The sequence below is a fragment of the Daphnia carinata genome, chromosome 2 (genome assembly GCF_022539665.2).
Source record: "Daphnia carinata strain CSIRO-1 chromosome 2, CSIRO_AGI_Dcar_HiC_V3, whole genome shotgun sequence".
In the NCBI taxonomy this organism is placed as follows: Eukaryota; Metazoa; Arthropoda; class Branchiopoda; order Diplostraca; family Daphniidae; genus Daphnia; species Daphnia carinata.
The window spans coordinates 4,496,710-4,515,214 of NC_081332.1; the positions used below are offsets into that span (position 1 = coordinate 4,496,710).

The following is an 18,505-nucleotide window of genomic DNA, read 5'->3' on the forward strand; positions in this document are numbered from 1 at the left end:
GTCACTTTTGTCGCTTTTTATTCGGTTTATTCCGATTTTTTTAACTAATTTACCCCGATTTTATTTTATGATACCCGTTAGACAAAAAAAAATTTTATTAAAATTGTTTGTGCTACAAAATGAATTTCTCAGTAGATTCCCTATTTTTTAAATTGGCGCCATTTAAGCCGCCATTTAAACGAATGGCAGTTGGTGGACCCGGTTTACCCAGAAAATTCGGTGTAACCCACCTAGATTGGAAATTTTTTTAAATTGAATCGCCCAAAATCAACTTTTTACCCATAGGTAACTCGTTTTTTTGCACACCGGGGCGGGTCGACAACTCCACAACGATAGAGAAATGTGGCACCGCTGCTAATTTGATTTTCAGTTTTGAGCAGCAGAAGACACAAGCCATTGTTTGTTGAGTTGATTGCTTGAATTTTCCTGGCAAGGTTTTTGCTTTGTTTTTCTATGCTAGCGTACAGTTTTTTATCGTTTTGTCTCGTTTCCATGAGTTTTCGAACTCTTAAGATTCGTGTTGATGCAGCCCCAAATAGAAAGCTACCACAGGATGAACGACAACTTGAATTTTAACGTCATTTCGAATGCCCAGCAGACCTTCCAGACGTTAGGCTATGGGTTGCCACAAGGAGGCTTACAACCCAATTTCCAATATGTGTGCAATTCGGGTTTTCAGTTTCAAAATAATGTTCAAGGAATGGATTTCTGTCTTCCAAATCAACAACTTATACCAGCAGCTGGCCAAACCTATGCTTGCATTAATCAAAATGGGATGACATATTTGGCAATCACGCCAAGTGTGCAACAACCATCGACCCAGTGCTATCAAGCAATCGAGACGCCTCAGGGTCTGCAATTGTTTCAAGTGATCAACAACCCAGTAAACTTTGGTCAGTTATGTGTTCAGAGTATTCCACAACCTCAAGGTTTCCTTCCCCAGTTCACACCTTTTCCACAAGAAGCTGTTGGTTTGCATTCAAGTCCCCCAGAAACTTCAGGTAACCATACGTCTCCATCATCTGTGCACGAATATCAACAGAATAATCCCATTCAAGATTCAAACACAACAAACGAACAAAACCTTTACCAAGATTATGAATGTGAACAAACAGATGAAGACACACCTCAAGAACCAAGCAGTCTTGAAGAGTGCCAAGATTCTGAGATGAATAAAAATCTCACAAGGGGTGAAGATCCATTAAGTGCACTCACTTCCCTGACATCATCAATTTCTTCACCAATGACAAATATCCCAAATTCAAATATGATCGACATGTATAAAAATATTCAAAATCCCATGGTCCCTCATATTTCGATGCCATCTCTTGGCACTCAAATGGGGGCACACGAAGCACCAACACTTTCGGATCAACAGTTTCCTCCCAACACACGAACATTTCAGGTTTTGGTCCCAACACCTCAAGGTAATTTCCTATAAGTTTCTTTTTATTCATTGAATTTATCGTTCTATATTTTACATTTAGGAATGGCTATTCAAACTGTGGTAGCCAGTTACCCCGAGAGCTTCTCACCAATAGTTAATGAGATACCAGTTGTCAGAAACGCTCCCTTCTTGAATTCGGAACCTGATTTGACTACAAATTCGGTATCTCTACCTGCACCGAACCCTTCGATAAAATCTATAGTTCCTGATACCAGTCAAGCCAACCAAGAAACTGCTCCTATCGTCCCTCCAAACCGATTGGTAAACGATACAGTCGTCGTTTCCGCCCCGGCAACTCCTGCACTTCAAGTAAAATCAGTTACTAGTCCGTCTCACTGTACCAACGGTAATTTATATTAAATGTGAATCTTGTACAAAAATTTCGCTAATACAATGACTTTGTTAGCAAACAACCAAGAGATGTGTTCGGGATCGGAATCTACTGCAACCTCACCTGTGCCAAAAGCCACTCCATCAGTCCCGGGACCTATGCCATCTCCACATTATTTACCGGACTCAACTGAAGATCTTTGTAAGATATATTGTAAACATACTGAAGCCAACTATTTTAATTGCGTAACCTGATTTTCAATAGGTCAAACTACGATAAAACAGTTTACGTCTAATGTAGTTGACGGTATAGATCTAGAAGAGATTCGTGAATTTGCACGTACCTTCAAAATGCGTCGGCTAGTCCTCGGGTTGACGCAAACTCAGGTTGGTCAAGCTCTTTGTGCCACTGAAGGCCCAGCATATAGTCAATCGGCAATATGCAGGTAACCATACGACTAAACAATTATTTGCGCCATTTGAATTTGTTTATGATGCATTGATAATGAGGTTTGAGAAGTTGGACATCACTCCACGCAGTGCCTTAAAGATTCGGCCGGTACTTGAAAATTGGCTACGCGAAGCGGAAAAGAAACATCAACAGGGAAATCTGCAACAGCTCGCTGGATTGGATTACATTAACATTTCGTCCATCGGCAAGATCCGCAAACGACGGACTTTCTTTAGCCCAGAAGCGCTGGTGGTACTGAATTGCCGATTCGAACAAAGTTCTCATCCATCAGGTCATTATCCGAAACTTCGTATGGTAACTTGTATAAATGCGTTAACATTTTCATTTATATTAATGTTTTGTAGGACGGGAGATAAGTAATATCGCTCAAGAGATCGGTTACGAGCGTGACGTTGTCCGCGTTTGGTTTTGTAACAAACGGCAATCGCTAAAGCATTGCCAATCGTTCCAACGGACTCGTGTTAATCTCAAATCATCCGATTTAATTGGGTCAGACAGCCGCTCAACCTCACCGATCCCGCAATGAAAAATTATAGAGATAGTCGTTTCAATTTTACGTTAAATTCTTTTTCAGAAGTTCCTCGTTATTATTTAATTAATTTTTTCTCCTCTTACCAGTGCCGTGATGTCGTGTTATTTGCAGCAGACATTTGTCGTTGTTTGTTAATTCTGTAGAAAGCCATCCCGGTCAGATTATCTTTGGGGATGTTTCATCCCTGCCATGTTCAAGTCGCACAAAGCAGAGCAGCCAAATAATTCTCAGTGAATCCTTCCACTTGTGTTCATTAGATAAGCCGTATTTTTTAAATACATATTTCACTTGCCCCTCTTTTTTGAAAACCTTTTTCTCGTCCTACAGGTAACGAGGTCTTAAAAAAAATCAAATAAAGGGAACTGAAATCGAAATTGCTGGACGCGATGAACTCAATCTGTTGCTCCGAGCCCGTGGTTTTGACTTTGATGGAAAGGAAACCCATAAGGTTATGTTATTATTCCCCGCCCTGTAACACACATTGTGAATAATTTCTACGTACCAGCTGATCTTTCTTAGAAAAAGAGTCATGACGTCATCCTTGTCTACGTCTCGCCTACGTCGTTGGATGGGCGTGCGATGCTCCTTCGTCGGAAGTTACTCTTTTAAGTTCGTTTTGGCGCTTCCTCGTGAAATCTAAACATTTTTGGCGTTTCCGGAACTAGCACGTGGTGTGATGCACCAACACGGACGGGCAGGTTTTCGTTTACAAAAAAAAAAGAACAGAGTCACGTAGAAGAGCAGAGAAGAAAACAGTGAAAAACTGTGGGGCCTGGAACGCTATCAGTAAAAAAAAAGACAAGAAGGAACGAGCGAGAAATCTATTTTTACCTCGTCGAGAAGTAAAAGAGATGCTGCGTCGACTGACTAGCCAGCAGACATTTGCGAGTCGGCTAGCGGACGAAACATCATCCGCGTAGCCCTTAACAAGAGTGGTGTTTCAATTATTTATTTCCCTTTCACAAGTTGAACTAATTCACCTTTTCCTGGTGTACGTTGATTCTGATCAGCCGGTGCCCTTTCGTATTTATCTTCGATTGTCGAAAAAAGGAAGGAAACTAGACCTTTAACGAAATGGATCCAGACGATTATGATGTGGCTATCGGGACTGGAGTCGACACGACCCTGAGCGGGTTGGAAGAACGCCGGCCGCTGACCTTGCTACAGCTGCCCGGGGAAGGCGGCGACGCATCCACGCGGTCGTCTATGTCCGATCTCGGGTCACCGATCTACGAACGCCGTTCACGACATGACATTGTAAGTCTGAATTTTTTTTTTTAAATTATTTTGAAATTCCCATCCCCTATATTTGTTCCCAATGACCATGCCGTATTCGATAAAAGACGCATCATTTTGACGGACACGCACATGACCTTGAGCGCCCCACACCGTCGTCGACCCGCCGGTTCCTATTTTTACCGTTGAAGTCACGCGCGTATTCGTGCGTTGTACCGTCAACGTACCCGTGATTCCCGTTTTCCGAATACCATTCATTCGTTCCGCATTAAAAGAAACAATCCATCGCCGGATGACTTTCGTTTCGAAATTAAGAACTTGATCAATCATTTGATTTTTCTTTTCGATTTTCGTCGTCAACCGATTTTCAGCTACAAATGTATATCTTAGTAGTAAAAATAGCTATTCATTTGTAAGCGTCGGCGCATCTTGGCTACATCCTCCGAAGTTCTTTTTTCTTTATTTTTTGGACGCTGGTCCGAAGACCAAGACTGACACATAATCAACTGCTTTAAAACCAGTTGTGTCTCGTTTGATTTTTGTCCTGTTGCTGGCGAGAATCTCGCCACCTAAACGTTTTCAGTACAACGGAAAACTTTCCCAGTTTTCTTCTTCTATCTTTAGCTGATTAGGTCTAGCTTACCTAACCTTGCAGTCGATAAGCATTTGAACGGGATAGTAGCTTAATAACAGTAGTCTATTAGGAGGACTTTGCCTTCAATGGAAAGAAGCCAGACTGATTGTTAGATCAAGTGCACAATCCATCACGTCTTTTCCGCCAAACCTTGGTCTTGACTACGGTTTTTTTTTGCAGTTAAAAGGGTAGGAGATCGTTGAACAGGATAGCGTGATTCGGCAATTGAACAGAGGAAATCTCAATCCCTTGTTTATCGATAGAGCGACCCAAACGATTACCATGTCCAGCAGTGTGCTTTAATTGAACGCCCTCGTCGTCCTTGACGCGTTTCCCGTTTGTGAGTTGCTATGCTCTACTCCCATATGTGTTTTTAACGAGTAGAATCCGTCAGTCGTCTTGAGATTTCTCAAAGCTAACCAATTTATTCAGTTTGTCGTCTGATTTGTTGCCCTATCAGCGACATGGGGCGAGAGTTAGTGGTGTCACTCATCCGTCTCCAACTCACCACATGTCAAGCGTATATTTTATTTCGTGAACAATGAACTTTGATAACGCCCGTAACAATAAGGGAGTCTAGCAAAAACAACCGCTGTTTTGTAACGATCGCTTTCGACCATATGGGAAATGTAAAATCATATTTTCTAACTGAAGCAGGAACGTGAGAGCAATGGATGAATTGCCTGACCTACAAAAAGAGCAATGCGTCGGATTGTGTAACACCGCCGATAAATGGGTGCATTTACCACCGTGCACGCGTTCCAAGATCTTGTTTGAACGCCCTTTGAAGCGAACTATTCGATCTCTGGGCATTCTCGTTCAGATAAAGAATCGTTAAGACAAGTCTACGAACTATTGGGGTCCATTCGAGAAGTTGTAATTGTAATTCTACACAGTTCGAAAGTAGCTGCTCTCGTACCGGTTTCGTTTGTTGTTTCGACGAGCTCAGCACTTAGCGCCATATCCTTCCGATCGCTGTTCAACGCAATCTAGTCTCGCTAGCGGCGTTTGACGAGTGCATTTTCAACAAGAACAAGTTTAAAAATTCGATGGTTTAATCAAATAGAGTTGTTTCGCAACAGCAAGATCGAAATTCCAAAACAAATTTTTTACTGGAAAACGACTAAAAACGGGGGAGAAATCCTTTGCGACCTGGGCACCATAGACACACTGTGCGTGACTCTAGAGCTTTATTGATTAGCGGTCCGTAGGTTCTGCGCGAAGTGAGACACTCCCGCGTTGATTCCCTTCTTCAAAGTTCTAGACGCCGTCTGCTCGCCTTCTCTAACGCGTGTTCACGTGTACCTACGAATTTACGTCACTCCGTAGTTCTATTCAGTTGATTAGACGAATTCCCATTTCGAAAATGGGGATGGGAGATAAGGTAAGATGAAAATTCCAAGTTTACCGATATAGGACATGTCATTTGCTTTTTCCCCTGTCGTTGTTTTTAGTTTCACCGTGAACGTTTGTTGCGACGCCATGTATTTATCACGTACGACGTGGCATTCCCGACTCCCGATCGACTGATCGAATAACTTACTCCGCCGTTAGATGTCTTTCGACTCGAACAAAAAAGTCCCACCTAATTTAAAATTCGAAAACGATCTCAAACGTAGGGGTAACGAATAACAAAACTTTCTTTTCACGGGCTTCTTCCTCGTAAAAAAGCGTATAGCATTTTGGTGCGAACATTCATGGCGTTTTGGGCAGGAGTTGGCTGAATGCTTGATTCCAAGACCGGGAGAAAGAGTGCCCTGAAGGTATAGTGTTGATTAGAGACTTGCTTCTTTTAGTTGTTGTTTCTACCTGTCTTACCTTGAGCGGTTTTTTTTTCTTTCCCGACATTCGAAAAGAAATGTTTTTTGGACGTGGTCTGCAGCTTTTTTGGTTTTTCGTGACTCGTTTCTAGATAGACTCAGTTCACTCTCGCTCGTCTCAGAGTACGATAGTGTTTTTACCTGTATTCTTACTGTCATCCCGATTTTTTTTTGGACTGAACGAAGACCTTCGTCTGCCAAAAATCACCATCTTTAAGGGATAGCAAAAACGTTTCATTTTCCAATGCAGGTAAAGCATATCGATGTATTTTCTTTTTCCCCGTACAAACACCTGCCGTTTTAGCTGCTATGGGGTAAGCGGGTTTGCAATAGAAAGTGACCAATGCAACAGCCAGGACGAAAAAGCTGAGCGTGCATCGCTTCGTGAATTTTTCTCGAATGTAATTTCATCCTTTTATCCGGTCGCGCCACACATCACACGAGTTTTCAATCCAGAACAATCCACCCTGCGAGAGGATGGTAGCCGCTTCGGAAAATGTATCATTTTTATCGTTTCCAAGAGTCTGAAAAGGAAGCATTACGTTTCGTTTCATTTTTTGTTTGATGCCCTTTATACACTGGCATGTTTTCGTACAAATGCAATCGACGGCTAAAGTTGCGTCGTCGGGAGTCACGAGGCAAAGATTGGAGGCTTGTCGGCGTCGACCAATCAGAAAGTAACTCCCGACTGACGTCACAACCGCACCCACGTTCTTGGTGGCGCAAGTAGAGCGGACTTAAAAAAGCATACCCCCTCAACGTGATAACATTAACGAGTATTGTTGTCTACCGTGTATTCTTATTTAGTTTGATTATTTTAAAACATTCGCCTTTGGTGTCTCAGAAAGTTTTGCTTTTCGCAACCTTCTAGGAGTATTTGGTAACAGAAGGTTAACAAGTTTCAGCTTTTCGATGAGGGCAGTATCATCTCGATCATGATTGAGTCGTGAGATGTTCCCGCAGCAAGTATTTTTCCTGTTTGGAATGTCAGTTGATATTATGGCCCGATAAGCATTTAATAGACTACTACGAGTGCCAAAAAGTTTCGAAAAAAAGATAACGAGGAATGTGCCACTGGCGCGCCTGATAAAACCCATATCCTTTTGATCTGCTATTTCTGTGAGGTCCTCAAATCCGTTGGCTGATCAACATCAATAGGTCCACTTTACGCGTCGAGAGCAGAGGCATGATGATGAAATAAGTGTATTCCGTTTGCAATAGTAACCTGCCCAGTAGGATTAGCCGAATCGGCTCAAACGCGCAGCACATGCGACTTCGATCACGTCGACGCCAACGTCCTGTGGGCTGCGCAGTTTTTCGCTCCGTTATAAAAGACAAATGGAACTGCCGAACCCGATGTCAGTATTGGTCCGACAGTCGATCTATTCGATAACATTCCACAGTGTGCAACCGTGCTCGTTTTTCTTTCCGTAGATTTTAAACTTCCCGCCATTGACTCCAGCCGTCAGACGATTTAACTAATGGCTTCCAACTTACAGGTGATTGGGAGTTTTCTTGCCATTTATAGCAATGTCAGTGTTTGCCAGAATCAATGTCAACAAGTGCAAAAAAAGGAATGGCGTTGTTTGGTAAAACCCCCGTACGGCAGAACAAGTAGTGGAAGACGAATTGGTGTACGTGAAGTTCCGGCGGATCGATACTACATAGGCGTGACGTCTTTTCGTTCACGTTGAAGGTCGTTTGGCGCGATGTCGGACCCACTCTCTTTGATCCAGCTACAACAACCCTTTTTTTGTTTTGTTTTCCATACCGCCGATTTCATTTTGTTGTTTCAACTGCACGTCTGTCAGTCGGACAGGAAATGTTTCCAAGGTTTATCAAGGCTATCGGCCGTCCTAGCGGAGACATATCCTTGAATTCCTATTTCCGACAGGCTTGCTGGGCGAGACGTTGAATGGGAAATTAAAGCTTCCCTGAAAATACCATGAATAACCATATCCGTTGTTTTCTGGTCTTTTTATAGGGTTTGAACGGACGTTTGGCGTTTGCCATTGCGGCGGCGGCCCTAGGATCGGCCTTCCAGCATGGTTATAACATCGGCGTCGTCAACGCACCCGGCGAGGTATAAATATCTCTTACTATTATGTTTCTTTTTCTACCAATCTTATTGTATTTTTTTTGTTTTTATTCGCTCCACTATGATTTTTTAATAGCTTATCCGAACATGGATCAACGATTCACATTATAACCGAACAGGTGAATCCTTGTCGTCACCAGCAGTCACTCTTATTTGGTCATGGGCAGTGTCAGTATTCTGCATCGGTGGTATTATCGGAGGATCTTTAACCGGAATTTTGGCTGAACGCATGGGCAGGTTCGTGACAGAAACCATGATTGATTTGGTGTTCTGAGTTTCAACAATTTTTCCTTGTATGTTACTTTATCTTGTGCAATAGGAAAGGGGCGCTACTCTTCAACAATGTATTTGCCATCATTGGAGGTTTACTGGAAGCTTTCACTAAAACCGCCAATTCTTACGAAATGCTCATTGCCGGGCGATTATTCATTGGAATCAATTGCGGCTTGAATGGTGGTTTAGCACCTATGTATCTCTCTGAGATCTCGCCCATCCACCTGCGTGGCGCTGTGAGTCATTTCTTTTCAGACAACTTTCACATATTGACGGTTCCAGTTTAGTATAACTTTCATTATTTATCCTTTTTTATATCATTAACTATAGGTTGGTACCGTATATCAATTAGTTGTCACCATCTCGATTCTGGTGTCGCAAATTTTGGGTATGGAATCATTGCTTGGCACACCCACTCTGTGGCCTATTCTGCTTGGTTTGACCATTGTCCCGGCCGCTTATCAACTAATATCTTTGCCATTCTGCCCGGAGTCACCCAAATACACGCTGCTGAATAAGGGAAAAGAGATCGAGTCCCAACGAGGTCAGCATTGTGATTAGAAAGATTGATTATTTAGACGGGCGGTGACGTTCCCCGTTAAGGAAAGCAAAAGGCAACGTTTTATTTATTTATTTTTATTTGTTTGTTCGTTCAGCTTTAACCTGGCTGCGAGGGACGTTGGAGGTACATGATGAGATGGACGAAATGCGCGCTGAATTCGAAGCAATGAAACTGGTTCCCAAAACTACTTTGAAGGAAATGTTAACAAACCCTTCTTTGCGTGCTCCAATGAATATCGCCGTGATGATGATGTTGGCACAGCAACTCTCTGGAATCAATGCCGTAATTCTCCATAAAACTCGAATCCTCCAATATCACGACTAAACTCTTGTTTAATTATTACAACTACAGGTCATGTACTACTCTACCGACATTTTCATTTCGGCCGGTTTGACCGCTGAAACTTCGCAATACGCAACTTTGGGAATGGGCGGCATGAACGTGTTGATGACTGTCGTTTCCCTGGCCATCATTGAAAAAGCCGGTCGCAAAACTCTCCAACTTATTGGTTTAGTTGGCATGATGTTTGACGTCATTCTCCTTACCATCTGCTTGGCACTGAAGGTAAATATCGTGTCAATTTACTTGCCGGAATTTGTGATTGATGCTAGACACAAACGTAATGTGCTGCTGGATTTGTTATTAATAGGATGTGGCGGCATGGTTGGCATACTTCAGCATCGTCTTGATTATTGTCTACGTCGTGTTCTTCGCTACCGGTCCTGGCTCCATTCCTTGGTTCCTCGTTACGGAACTGTTTAATTCTTCTGCTCGTCCTATGGCGACCGCTATCGCCGTAACCGTCAACTGGGTCGCCAATTTCATCGTCGGCCTTGGATTTCTCCCTATTCAGGTTGATCACACTCAGATGATGAAATAGCCCGCAGTTCTTATCGAAATTCATTCATTTTATTCGTACAGGAATTGTTAGGCCCCTATGTGTTCGTCATCTTCGCCGGTTTCTTGGCCTTCTTTTCCTGGTTCACCTGGAAGAAGGTGCCGGAAACTAAGAACAAGACGATCGAAGAAATCAGCGCCATGTTCCGCCAGCAATCCTACTAGAAGATAGAAATCAACAGCGTGTATATCATATCCGGGAAGACGGAAGCGTTTGAGTACCAGCGACGCTGTTGCTGTTAACTACACACCAACAATAAGCATATAAAAAACAAACAGATTGTATAAATGGACAACTCACTGGACTGTTAAAATACGTTTGTTTGCCAAGTTCTTCGTCCGCCTATTTAGTGATTGTTGTCCATTGGATTTTATTCGAAATTTTTATAATAACAAATCCAAAGTCGCAGACATAAAACACGCATTCTGGTTCAACCTCATGTCCCCTCCCAGTGACCTAAGCAACGTATCGTATCATATAGCTCCAAATCTGGTTTCTAATATAGGCAGTGAGCTAGACATTTTGAATTTGTTATCGTAGTTACAGAAATCCCAAAGATTTTGTTGTTATTACTTATATTACTTATATTGGTAGTACCAGCTCCCTTCGAATGCATTGCATTTTACTTTTTTTTATTGTGTTTTATTTTTTATTTTATTATTTAGAAGGAGCATAATAGCATTAAAACCAATAGTCGCGTTCTGGGTTCCATGACGATTCGACGCAGGACCTGTTCTAGTTTAACGTTTTTTTTTTCTTGTGAATTTACAATTTCCATCATATTTTTGTATATCTAGGTAGGCTAGTCGTAAGACGTAGTCGAGTTATTCAACATACTATCGACGTTTGACGTATGTATGATTATTCGTCTTGTACTGATTTAAAAAAAATTATGGGTGAAACATATGTTTGGTACTATACACGTTTCTTTCCCGATTATACTCGTTACATTTTGTAGTGCACTGTACTTCATAGAAACGGAATAATTAGTGTAAACGTTTACTTTTGTGTTCACAAACGTGTTTCGGGGATGGATAATATACACGAGATCGAGGTATGTGGCGATTTCAAAACGAGTACGCACTCCATTTTCTTAACCACTGCCAAAAGCATCGTTATAATTATTCTAAATCATAGCTTCTTATAATGAAGAGCAAGGTCAAGAGTACATTGTAAAAAATCCGTCCCGCTACCTCGTCGAGAACTGAATCTTTTGAGCCCATACATCCGAGCTATTATTAGATATTTCTGCTATAGCCAAGTCGACATTTTGACTCCACGAAGATTGAGGCTTCGTGTAATTTTAGCTTGACAAATTTTCAAACTTTAATGGTAATTCAGTGTTATAAAGAATTGTTGGTTTATTCAGAAACCATATTTTTTCTTAAGTAATAGTAACAGATAAAATTGTTATTTCACGCTAGAGAGATAAATCAGCAAATGAAATTGCTAAACAATCAATTGGCGAATCAAGTAGAGCAAATTCTGCTTTTAAGAGTATAATTTCCTTTCAGTTAAATATAGCCACCACAAGATGCCGCTGGTGTGAGATAGAGTCGTCGCTGACTAGATTTTGTTCTGCTGTAAAAGCCCAACATGGCGGAATCGGTGGTGAAGTGTCGATGAAGATTATATAGTTAAAGTGAAGGATTTTCTCACAGTCTGGCCCTAAATTACCCTTATTCAAATTTTAACAATTAATTTCGGATGAATGCGCGGACCAACTCCCGTCCCAATGTTGAAACAGTTGCAAATGGGACTTCGCGCCTTTCTCGTGTTGGCTTCCAAGATATGGACTTTCATTTGTTTTGTTTTTCGCAAAAATACTAGAGCGGTAATGTTCACCGTTATTCACTATCATTGTTTTCTTGTTTCACTATGTTTTTTACAATAGGTTATACAGCATCAGACTGTCAAATATGAAGTATCACCACTATCACCTCTATCAAAGCATAGACTAAGTACATACTAACAAAGAGTGTAGTTTTCTACAAATGTTCATTCATTGAAAAATAATCTACTAGGTATGGTCAGGCGGAAAATCCTGGTACTGGATTTGGATGAAACACTGATTCACTCGCACCATGATGGTGTAGTTAGGCAAACAGTAAAACCTGGCACCCCACCTGATTTTGTGTTGAAAGTCACAATTGACAGGCATCCTGTACGTTTTTTTGTACACAAGCGTCCACATGTTGACTTTTTCCTAGATGTGGTAAGATGCTCAGAGAATATATTTGGAACATTGTTTCAACACTTTGTTAATCTTAGTTGTCAAAAAATACAAATAATCAAGTAACTGTTGTTTTGACAGGTTTCACAGTGGTACACGCTAGTGATTTTTACTGCTAGCATGGAAATTTACGGAGCGGCCGTAGCAGATAAATTGGACAATCAGCGAGGCATGCTGCAGCGGCGTTATTACCGACAGCACTGCACCATGGATTACGGCAGTTACACCAAGAACCTAGAAATGATCTCGATGGACTTGTCGTCCATATTTATATTGGATAATTCACCTTCGGCCTATCGGTCGTATCCCGACAATGCCATACCCATCAAATCCTGGTTCTCCGATCCTATGGACACTGCCCTGCTCAACCTGTTACCCGTACTCGACGCACTGCGATTCACGCAGGACGTTCGAAGTGTTCTCGGCAGGAACTTGCACTCGCATCGACTCTGGTAGTTTTGCTGACTTGTGATTTCATCCAGCACATACCAGTTCCCACACTTCTGCCCACCTCCCTATCACCTCTGCAGCAGCCAAGTCTCATTCCCTTATGCGTTCATTCACTCGTGATCAGCTTCCATCAACAACTGACTGCACAGTACTGAGTAACCTCCATCGGACTGTTAAATACCATTACGGATTGTCCTCAGATGGCCTCAGTGTTTTTCTCGTTGTGTAAACGATTGGCCTTGTCTAGAATAGACACAATTAGTGAAGTGACGTCTCCGCGATTGGATGGATAGGTTTAATACGGAGAGTATAGTTATGTGTGCTGAGACAATTTTTTCTTCTTACAATCCGCGTTATTCATGATTTGTTGACCCTATCTTCTCTTCTTATTCATTCTTCCAGTTGACTGATTTATTGTTGAAAAAAAAGCAATATGGCTAACCAAGTGGAATCAACAATCTTTAACTGTGTACAGTAAATACTCTTCCTCTGTCTCTTTCTTTTGATTTTCTTATTCCTCTCGGAAGTGTGTGAATACATCATCCCTTTTCCTTGTATCGCTCACCCTACCAAAACAAAAGAAAAAACAAACAAAAAATAGAAGATTTCTTTTTCCCTTTTATCTTAATGCCCTGAACCCGACGAAATAAGTAAAAAGTCAATACATGGACTAGTTGATATAAACATCTTTGAATCTTAAACTCGCTGGCGAAAGAATTGAATACTCCCGTGTCCAATTGAACATCTTCAAATACTTCTTTTTTTCCCAAACAATGTACCAGTATGACAAAGTATTTGACTTGACAATCTTAATCTGTATCTTCGCCAGAGCCCCCTGAAGCTCCCATCTCTACCATTTCGGCACTATTGGATTCACTGCTCTCACTTGGACCACGGGCAGGTGACACCGAACTCAAACCCGCCTTGGCCAGCGATGTAGAACTTGTGGGCATTTCCTCAACAGAAATTATCTCCGGCGATGAAGACAACGAAACACCATCACCTTGGTTAATTTTACTTGTCGATTCCGCACGAAGATTTAGTTTTTCTCCGGCTGAAGAGTCTAGTTGCCAAGAGGGAATAGAAGGAGTTCCAGTCACAATTGCTGGAGGGGCTGGAAACTGCCGCCTTTTATTTATTAAAAAAAAAAAAAAATGAAACGAAGCTGTTAACATACCAAATTAGTAGCACCACCTCCATTGGACAACCTTATTCTATCTTATTCAATTATGATACTGTACTAATACTTTACCTTCCTAGCAAAATGGCTTTTAGAGAAGCCATTTCAGCTTTTAATTCTTTAATCTCGGATTGTTCATATTGCTTTGGACGAAGCGTAGCAACTGTATCAGATAAATTCTGTACTGCTGCTGAAACGTCGCCTACTAAACAAGTAAGATTTTTGTTCATTTCTTCTACAGTATCTTCTAAAGGTTTCTTTTTCTTATGACCAAATAGGAAAGGTTCTATGAATCGCCTAGAAAGTTCAATAGAAATGTGTTAATTTCTCTTTCTTTCTTAAGATACAGTATACCACAGTGCCCATTAAAGGGGTTATTCTACCTGTATAGATAATGAAGGCTGTAAGCAGCTCCTGTGATAAGGATCATTGTGTTCATGATTTCCTTGAATAAGCCCCATTTTGATGTTGCAACTGGTGTCAAAGCATGGCTGTATTCATGTAACTGTGCTACTTTAACAGACGAGTAGTGTCCACGGGTCCCTTCCTTTTATATTCAGTAAACATCAAACTTGATTTTAGAAACAAGGCTAGATTAATTCTAATGACCCAATACTTTTTCATCACTGGTTCCAGCAGCTTCAAATGCTGCCATAATTTCAGCATGATTCAATCCTTTCCTTTGTAAGAATAGTTCTTTCTCTGACCTGGGACGTGTTGCAACACGTGGATTTTGCAAAAATTTTACAGCTGTAGATATCTATGAAAAGAGAACAGACAATTGTGCAACCACTTTCTGAGTGACAAAAAACATCTTCAGGTATTGGTAGCCTCAACTTTTAATCAGGAAGTATTTCAAAGAAGCAAGGAATGCGTAGATCAAAATTTACCAAGTCTTCTCGCAAGGCCTCTATATTTCCTTTTTCGGAGTTATCTTCATGTCGGTGGTCACTTCCCAATATAACAGCATTATTGTTCATCATGAAGGAACTTAATATAAAAAAGCTTAACTTTGAATTGGGAACTGCTGTAACAAGCAGTTACTACAGGCAAATAGGTTATCCAAGACACTCATACAACAACCTTGAGCACTCAGTTTGTTATCAAATGAAAATTGAAGAAAAAACAATTACTGGCGAGGTAATGCTACTAAACAGCAAACGCATGCCTTGAATATCTTTTGAAATTTTTAACTAACATTATATTAAAAAGGGAAGACAAAGAAAACTCACCTGAAGTATAAGGAACACTCGAAACACACGTAGAGCTTATAGTCTTTGAGTAATCTAAAATATTAAATTAGTGTGTTCGAATCGAAAAACATTACTAGCGCGCCAGTACGCTACAGCGCTAGCGTGACACATCCAACTTCTTTGATTATTCAAAAACCATAAAGGCTACGTAAAAACTAATTTCATTTTCGTGTTCCTTGTTAAATTCTGAACCATAATCATACATAGTTATCTTGATCTAATGATCTTATTTTTTAATAGGAAAAAATTTAAGCCCGACAAAATCAGCCCGGCCTTCTGTTTTTTTATGGCAATCCGTTTTACATATGGCATATGGCAATCCGTTTTACATAAAAAAAAAAAAATGGCGGAAAACAAAAAAAAAATCGCACTTTTTTCTCTTTTTTCTACCCGTAGCCATCTATCAGTCGGTTTCGTTATTACAGGCATGTAAGCAATTTGAGTTAATTGTATCCCATTAGCAGTTAATTGAGTAGCGTGGCTGGAGAACAACGCGTGGCTGGAGGAACAATTGAAAAATGGATAAGATAATAAAACAAAAAAATGGTAAGTATAAACATTATTATATTGGTTTTCAATTATTGATTATTGTTTATCAGATCAAATTATGAAGCTGCAGGCCCAGTTATTGGAACAACACAAAATATTAGATAACAAAGCTAAGGATCGTAGGCCTAACACGTAATGATTCTATTTATTTGCTTTTATTCATTCGTGTTTTGTAGCTCAAATTTTGAGTCTTCAAGCTCAGCTAGGGGAAAAGAACAAATTGGAACGGAACAGTTTCCAAACAGTGAAGGAGGTTTTTCAAAACTCATCTCTAACTGAACGTGAGGATGAGTTGGCATTAGGCGAACACAGCCAGGTACCTAAAGTTTTCAAATAAGAATTCAAAATAAGTATAGAATTAAAAAGAAACAGTTATTTATTGCTTAGTTATTCAGTCCACCACATGACAGTGTGTTAAATTTAAATTCTGTTAGTGCTGCACTAAAAGAATCGTTAGTAATAAGCTCATGCAGTGAAGGAACTGAACAATTGTGGGAATGTATTTGGTCCGAAAATGGGTATGGTACAGAAACCCAGAAATGGCACAAGTTCAACATGAAACATGGATTAGGTACTTTTCGGTTTTTTGTCTATCGAAAAAGTATTTTTAATGCTATTATTTTGCATTCACAGATTTTAACGGGGGATCAAATCGAGTCTGGAAGTGTTACAGGATGGAAGAGTGAGCCTACAGATGAAAAAACACTGAGAGTGCATTACCGTAAGGTGTGAGGTAAATTAATAGAGTAATGCAAATTGCCTAATGAGAAGTACCATCTTGTGTTAATGAATCCAGTACAACAGCAATTCTTTATAGTTCTGTCACAGCTAGAAGCCTCAAATAATTCTGCTTCTCTGTCTAAAGAACAACTTGTCCTTTACGTTCAGAGTGTTGGGGAAACTGGGTACTTAAATGACCCTAAAGATGTTTTAATTTTGCTGCTATTGCAGAGATGAACATCATACATGGACTCTTTAGGTATGAAAGGATTTTTCTTCAAATAATTTTGAATTTATGACGAAGAATTTCTCCTCCTTTTTGCCAACCAGGTGTTATCTACCAAAAAAAATTTTATCCAATAGGAAAGGATTTTCATGTACTGGGAACACAACTATCAACAATGCAACATTCTACAGGTGCTAGTTTATCATTCAAGAGCCTTATACAATGAAGTTAATCTGCAATTTGTATATCCTTTCCCAAGCTTCCACCAGAAGTTGAATCTATGAGTCATGTAAGTTCCATGATCAACAATTGATGTGTTTAACGGTGTTGTTTTTCTTTTCTCAATATAGGTTAATAGTAACATTGGATCTGAAAAGATTCTTGGTTGGGGCAAGACACTGAATAAATTGTATTGATTGGATGGATGACATGACATTGCTATACTTAATTCGGATTCCCCAGACGGTATTTGATATTAAAAAAATTGAAGTGCATATCTGGGCTCCCTTCTTTTCTGAAGCCCCGTTTCCCCTTGACTCATAATAAGCCCGTAGGGGGTCATGCCCCTACTGTACGGTATATATAAAAACAACATATACCGAGGTTTGGAGGGCTCTGGCCGGAAAGGGGACGTGGGGTGCCGCTTCGTCCGATGATGTGTTCACGGAGGGTGACGTGGCTGCCCACAAATCCGAACTAAAGGTTAATCGCTCCTGTAAAAATGTTCCAAATCTTCAGCTCTTCTTCCGGCTTCTCTTAGCCAATCACCGGGTAATCTCCCCGGTGGGTCAACAAGGCAGTGTCTCCCCCTGCCTGGGTTGACGGCAACTTTTGAAAGGGCTATTGTGCCTTTTTAAAGTTGCAAAAATAATTGTAATGTGCAGAGAATTGTCAATAAAATTTTTTTTATAAAAATATTTTTTGCAAAATTTGTTTCTTTTTTGTCTGTGTTCGTGTTCACACCTTACAGTTATAAACACTTACTTTATTTCCCTTGCTCAATTCACCTTTAGTTTTTGTACCACCTTTTTATGATGCGCATTCTTTCCATTGGTATATCATTTATCTGGGATTTGAACCACTAACCTATAGCATTCCAGCATAGCGCGCTACCGTTGCGCCATGACTGTTCTTATAAATATTAGTTATAATCTTGATGCCTATGTTAAAATAAGTTCGTCATGAGGCTATTATGGAATGCCTATCATGATAATAACAAATTATAGATGGCATAATGGCAAAGCTACTGAATTGCATGCAAGATTCCTTAGGTTCGATCCCCATTTCAGTCAATTGAAAATCTAAATAAATAAATGGAAAAAATAAATAATGTTACAAAGTATTTTATTTTCCCTCCTTCCACCCACAAATCCACCACTATACATATTCCACATAATACAACATACAATACATACATATATACACTTAAAACTAACCCGTTGGCTGCCACGCCATCTTAACTACGGTCGCTACGTCGCTATCATAGGGATAGCGACCAAGGGGGCCGGGTAGGCCGGGCTGATACGATGATGAGACCTTTACGGGAATGCACACCCCAGGTCTCATCTATCGCATCGATCAAGGGAAAGTCC

At 40.5% G+C, this 18,505-nt stretch overlaps 4 protein-coding genes and 1 long non-coding RNA gene across 9 annotated transcripts; 4 read left to right on the forward strand and 1 right to left on the reverse strand.

Moving 5' to 3' along the window:
* The first annotated feature begins 310 nt into the window (after positions 1 to 310).
* Positions 311 to 3,155, forward strand: LOC130686404 (POU domain, class 6, transcription factor 2-like). The gene is made up of 6 exons (XM_057509519.2): positions 311 to 1,427; positions 1,488 to 1,793; positions 1,854 to 1,979; positions 2,043 to 2,223; positions 2,288 to 2,520; positions 2,594 to 3,155. Exons 1-6 carry the CDS (start codon positions 524 to 526, stop codon positions 2,773 to 2,775), a joined length of 1,932 nt encoding a protein of 643 aa, XP_057365502.1. The 5' UTR covers positions 311 to 523; the 3' UTR covers positions 2,776 to 3,155.
* Positions 3,156 to 3,564: 409 nt separating this feature from the next.
* Positions 3,565 to 11,239, forward strand: LOC130686409 (solute carrier family 2, facilitated glucose transporter member 1-like). Of its 5 annotated transcripts, none has more exons than XM_057509526.2 (9): positions 3,565 to 4,038; positions 8,456 to 8,554; positions 8,646 to 8,806; positions 8,889 to 9,078; positions 9,173 to 9,386; positions 9,499 to 9,686; positions 9,756 to 9,968; positions 10,054 to 10,257; positions 10,326 to 11,239. In XM_057509526.2, the coding sequence occupies exons 1-9, from the start codon at positions 3,856 to 3,858 to the stop codon at positions 10,464 to 10,466; spliced, it is 1,593 nt and encodes a 530-aa protein (XP_057365509.1). In that variant the 5' UTR covers positions 3,565 to 3,855; the 3' UTR covers positions 10,467 to 11,239. The 5 variants fall into 5 exon arrangements, with proteins under 5 accessions (XP_057365509.1, XP_057365512.1, XP_057365510.1 ...); XM_057509529.2 differs by lacking the exon at positions 3,565 to 4,038 and adding an exon at positions 5,576 to 6,035; XM_057509527.2 differs by lacking the exon at positions 3,565 to 4,038 and adding an exon at positions 6,361 to 6,414.
* Positions 11,240 to 11,952: 713 nt separating this feature from the next.
* LOC130686416 (CTD nuclear envelope phosphatase 1A-like) lies at positions 11,953 to 13,667 on the forward strand. The gene is given in 5 exon segments (XM_057509536.2): positions 11,953 to 12,136; positions 12,197 to 12,263; positions 12,327 to 12,517; positions 12,617 to 12,964; positions 12,966 to 13,667. Coding segments are annotated over 5 exon segments (771 nt in total). The 5' UTR covers positions 11,953 to 12,013; the 3' UTR covers positions 13,008 to 13,667.
* A 50-nt stretch (positions 13,668 to 13,717) lies between these two features.
* On the reverse strand, positions 13,718 to 15,249 carry LOC130686415 (peroxisomal membrane protein PEX14). The gene is made up of 5 exons (XM_057509535.2): positions 15,056 to 15,249; positions 14,782 to 14,925; positions 14,549 to 14,712; positions 14,238 to 14,462; positions 13,718 to 14,113 (listed from the first exon to the last, which is right to left on the reverse strand). Exons 1-5 carry the CDS (start codon positions 15,146 to 15,148, stop codon positions 13,795 to 13,797), a joined length of 945 nt encoding a protein of 314 aa, XP_057365518.1. The 5' UTR covers positions 15,149 to 15,249; the 3' UTR covers positions 13,718 to 13,794.
* A 583-nt stretch (positions 15,250 to 15,832) lies between these two features.
* On the forward strand, positions 15,833 to 16,463 carry LOC132087755 (uncharacterized). The gene is made up of 3 exons (XR_009420544.1): positions 15,833 to 15,964; positions 16,018 to 16,283; positions 16,355 to 16,463. It is a non-coding gene; the product is annotated as an uncharacterized LOC132087755 (long non-coding RNA).
* The last annotated feature ends 2,042 nt before the right edge of the window (positions 16,464 to 18,505 follow it).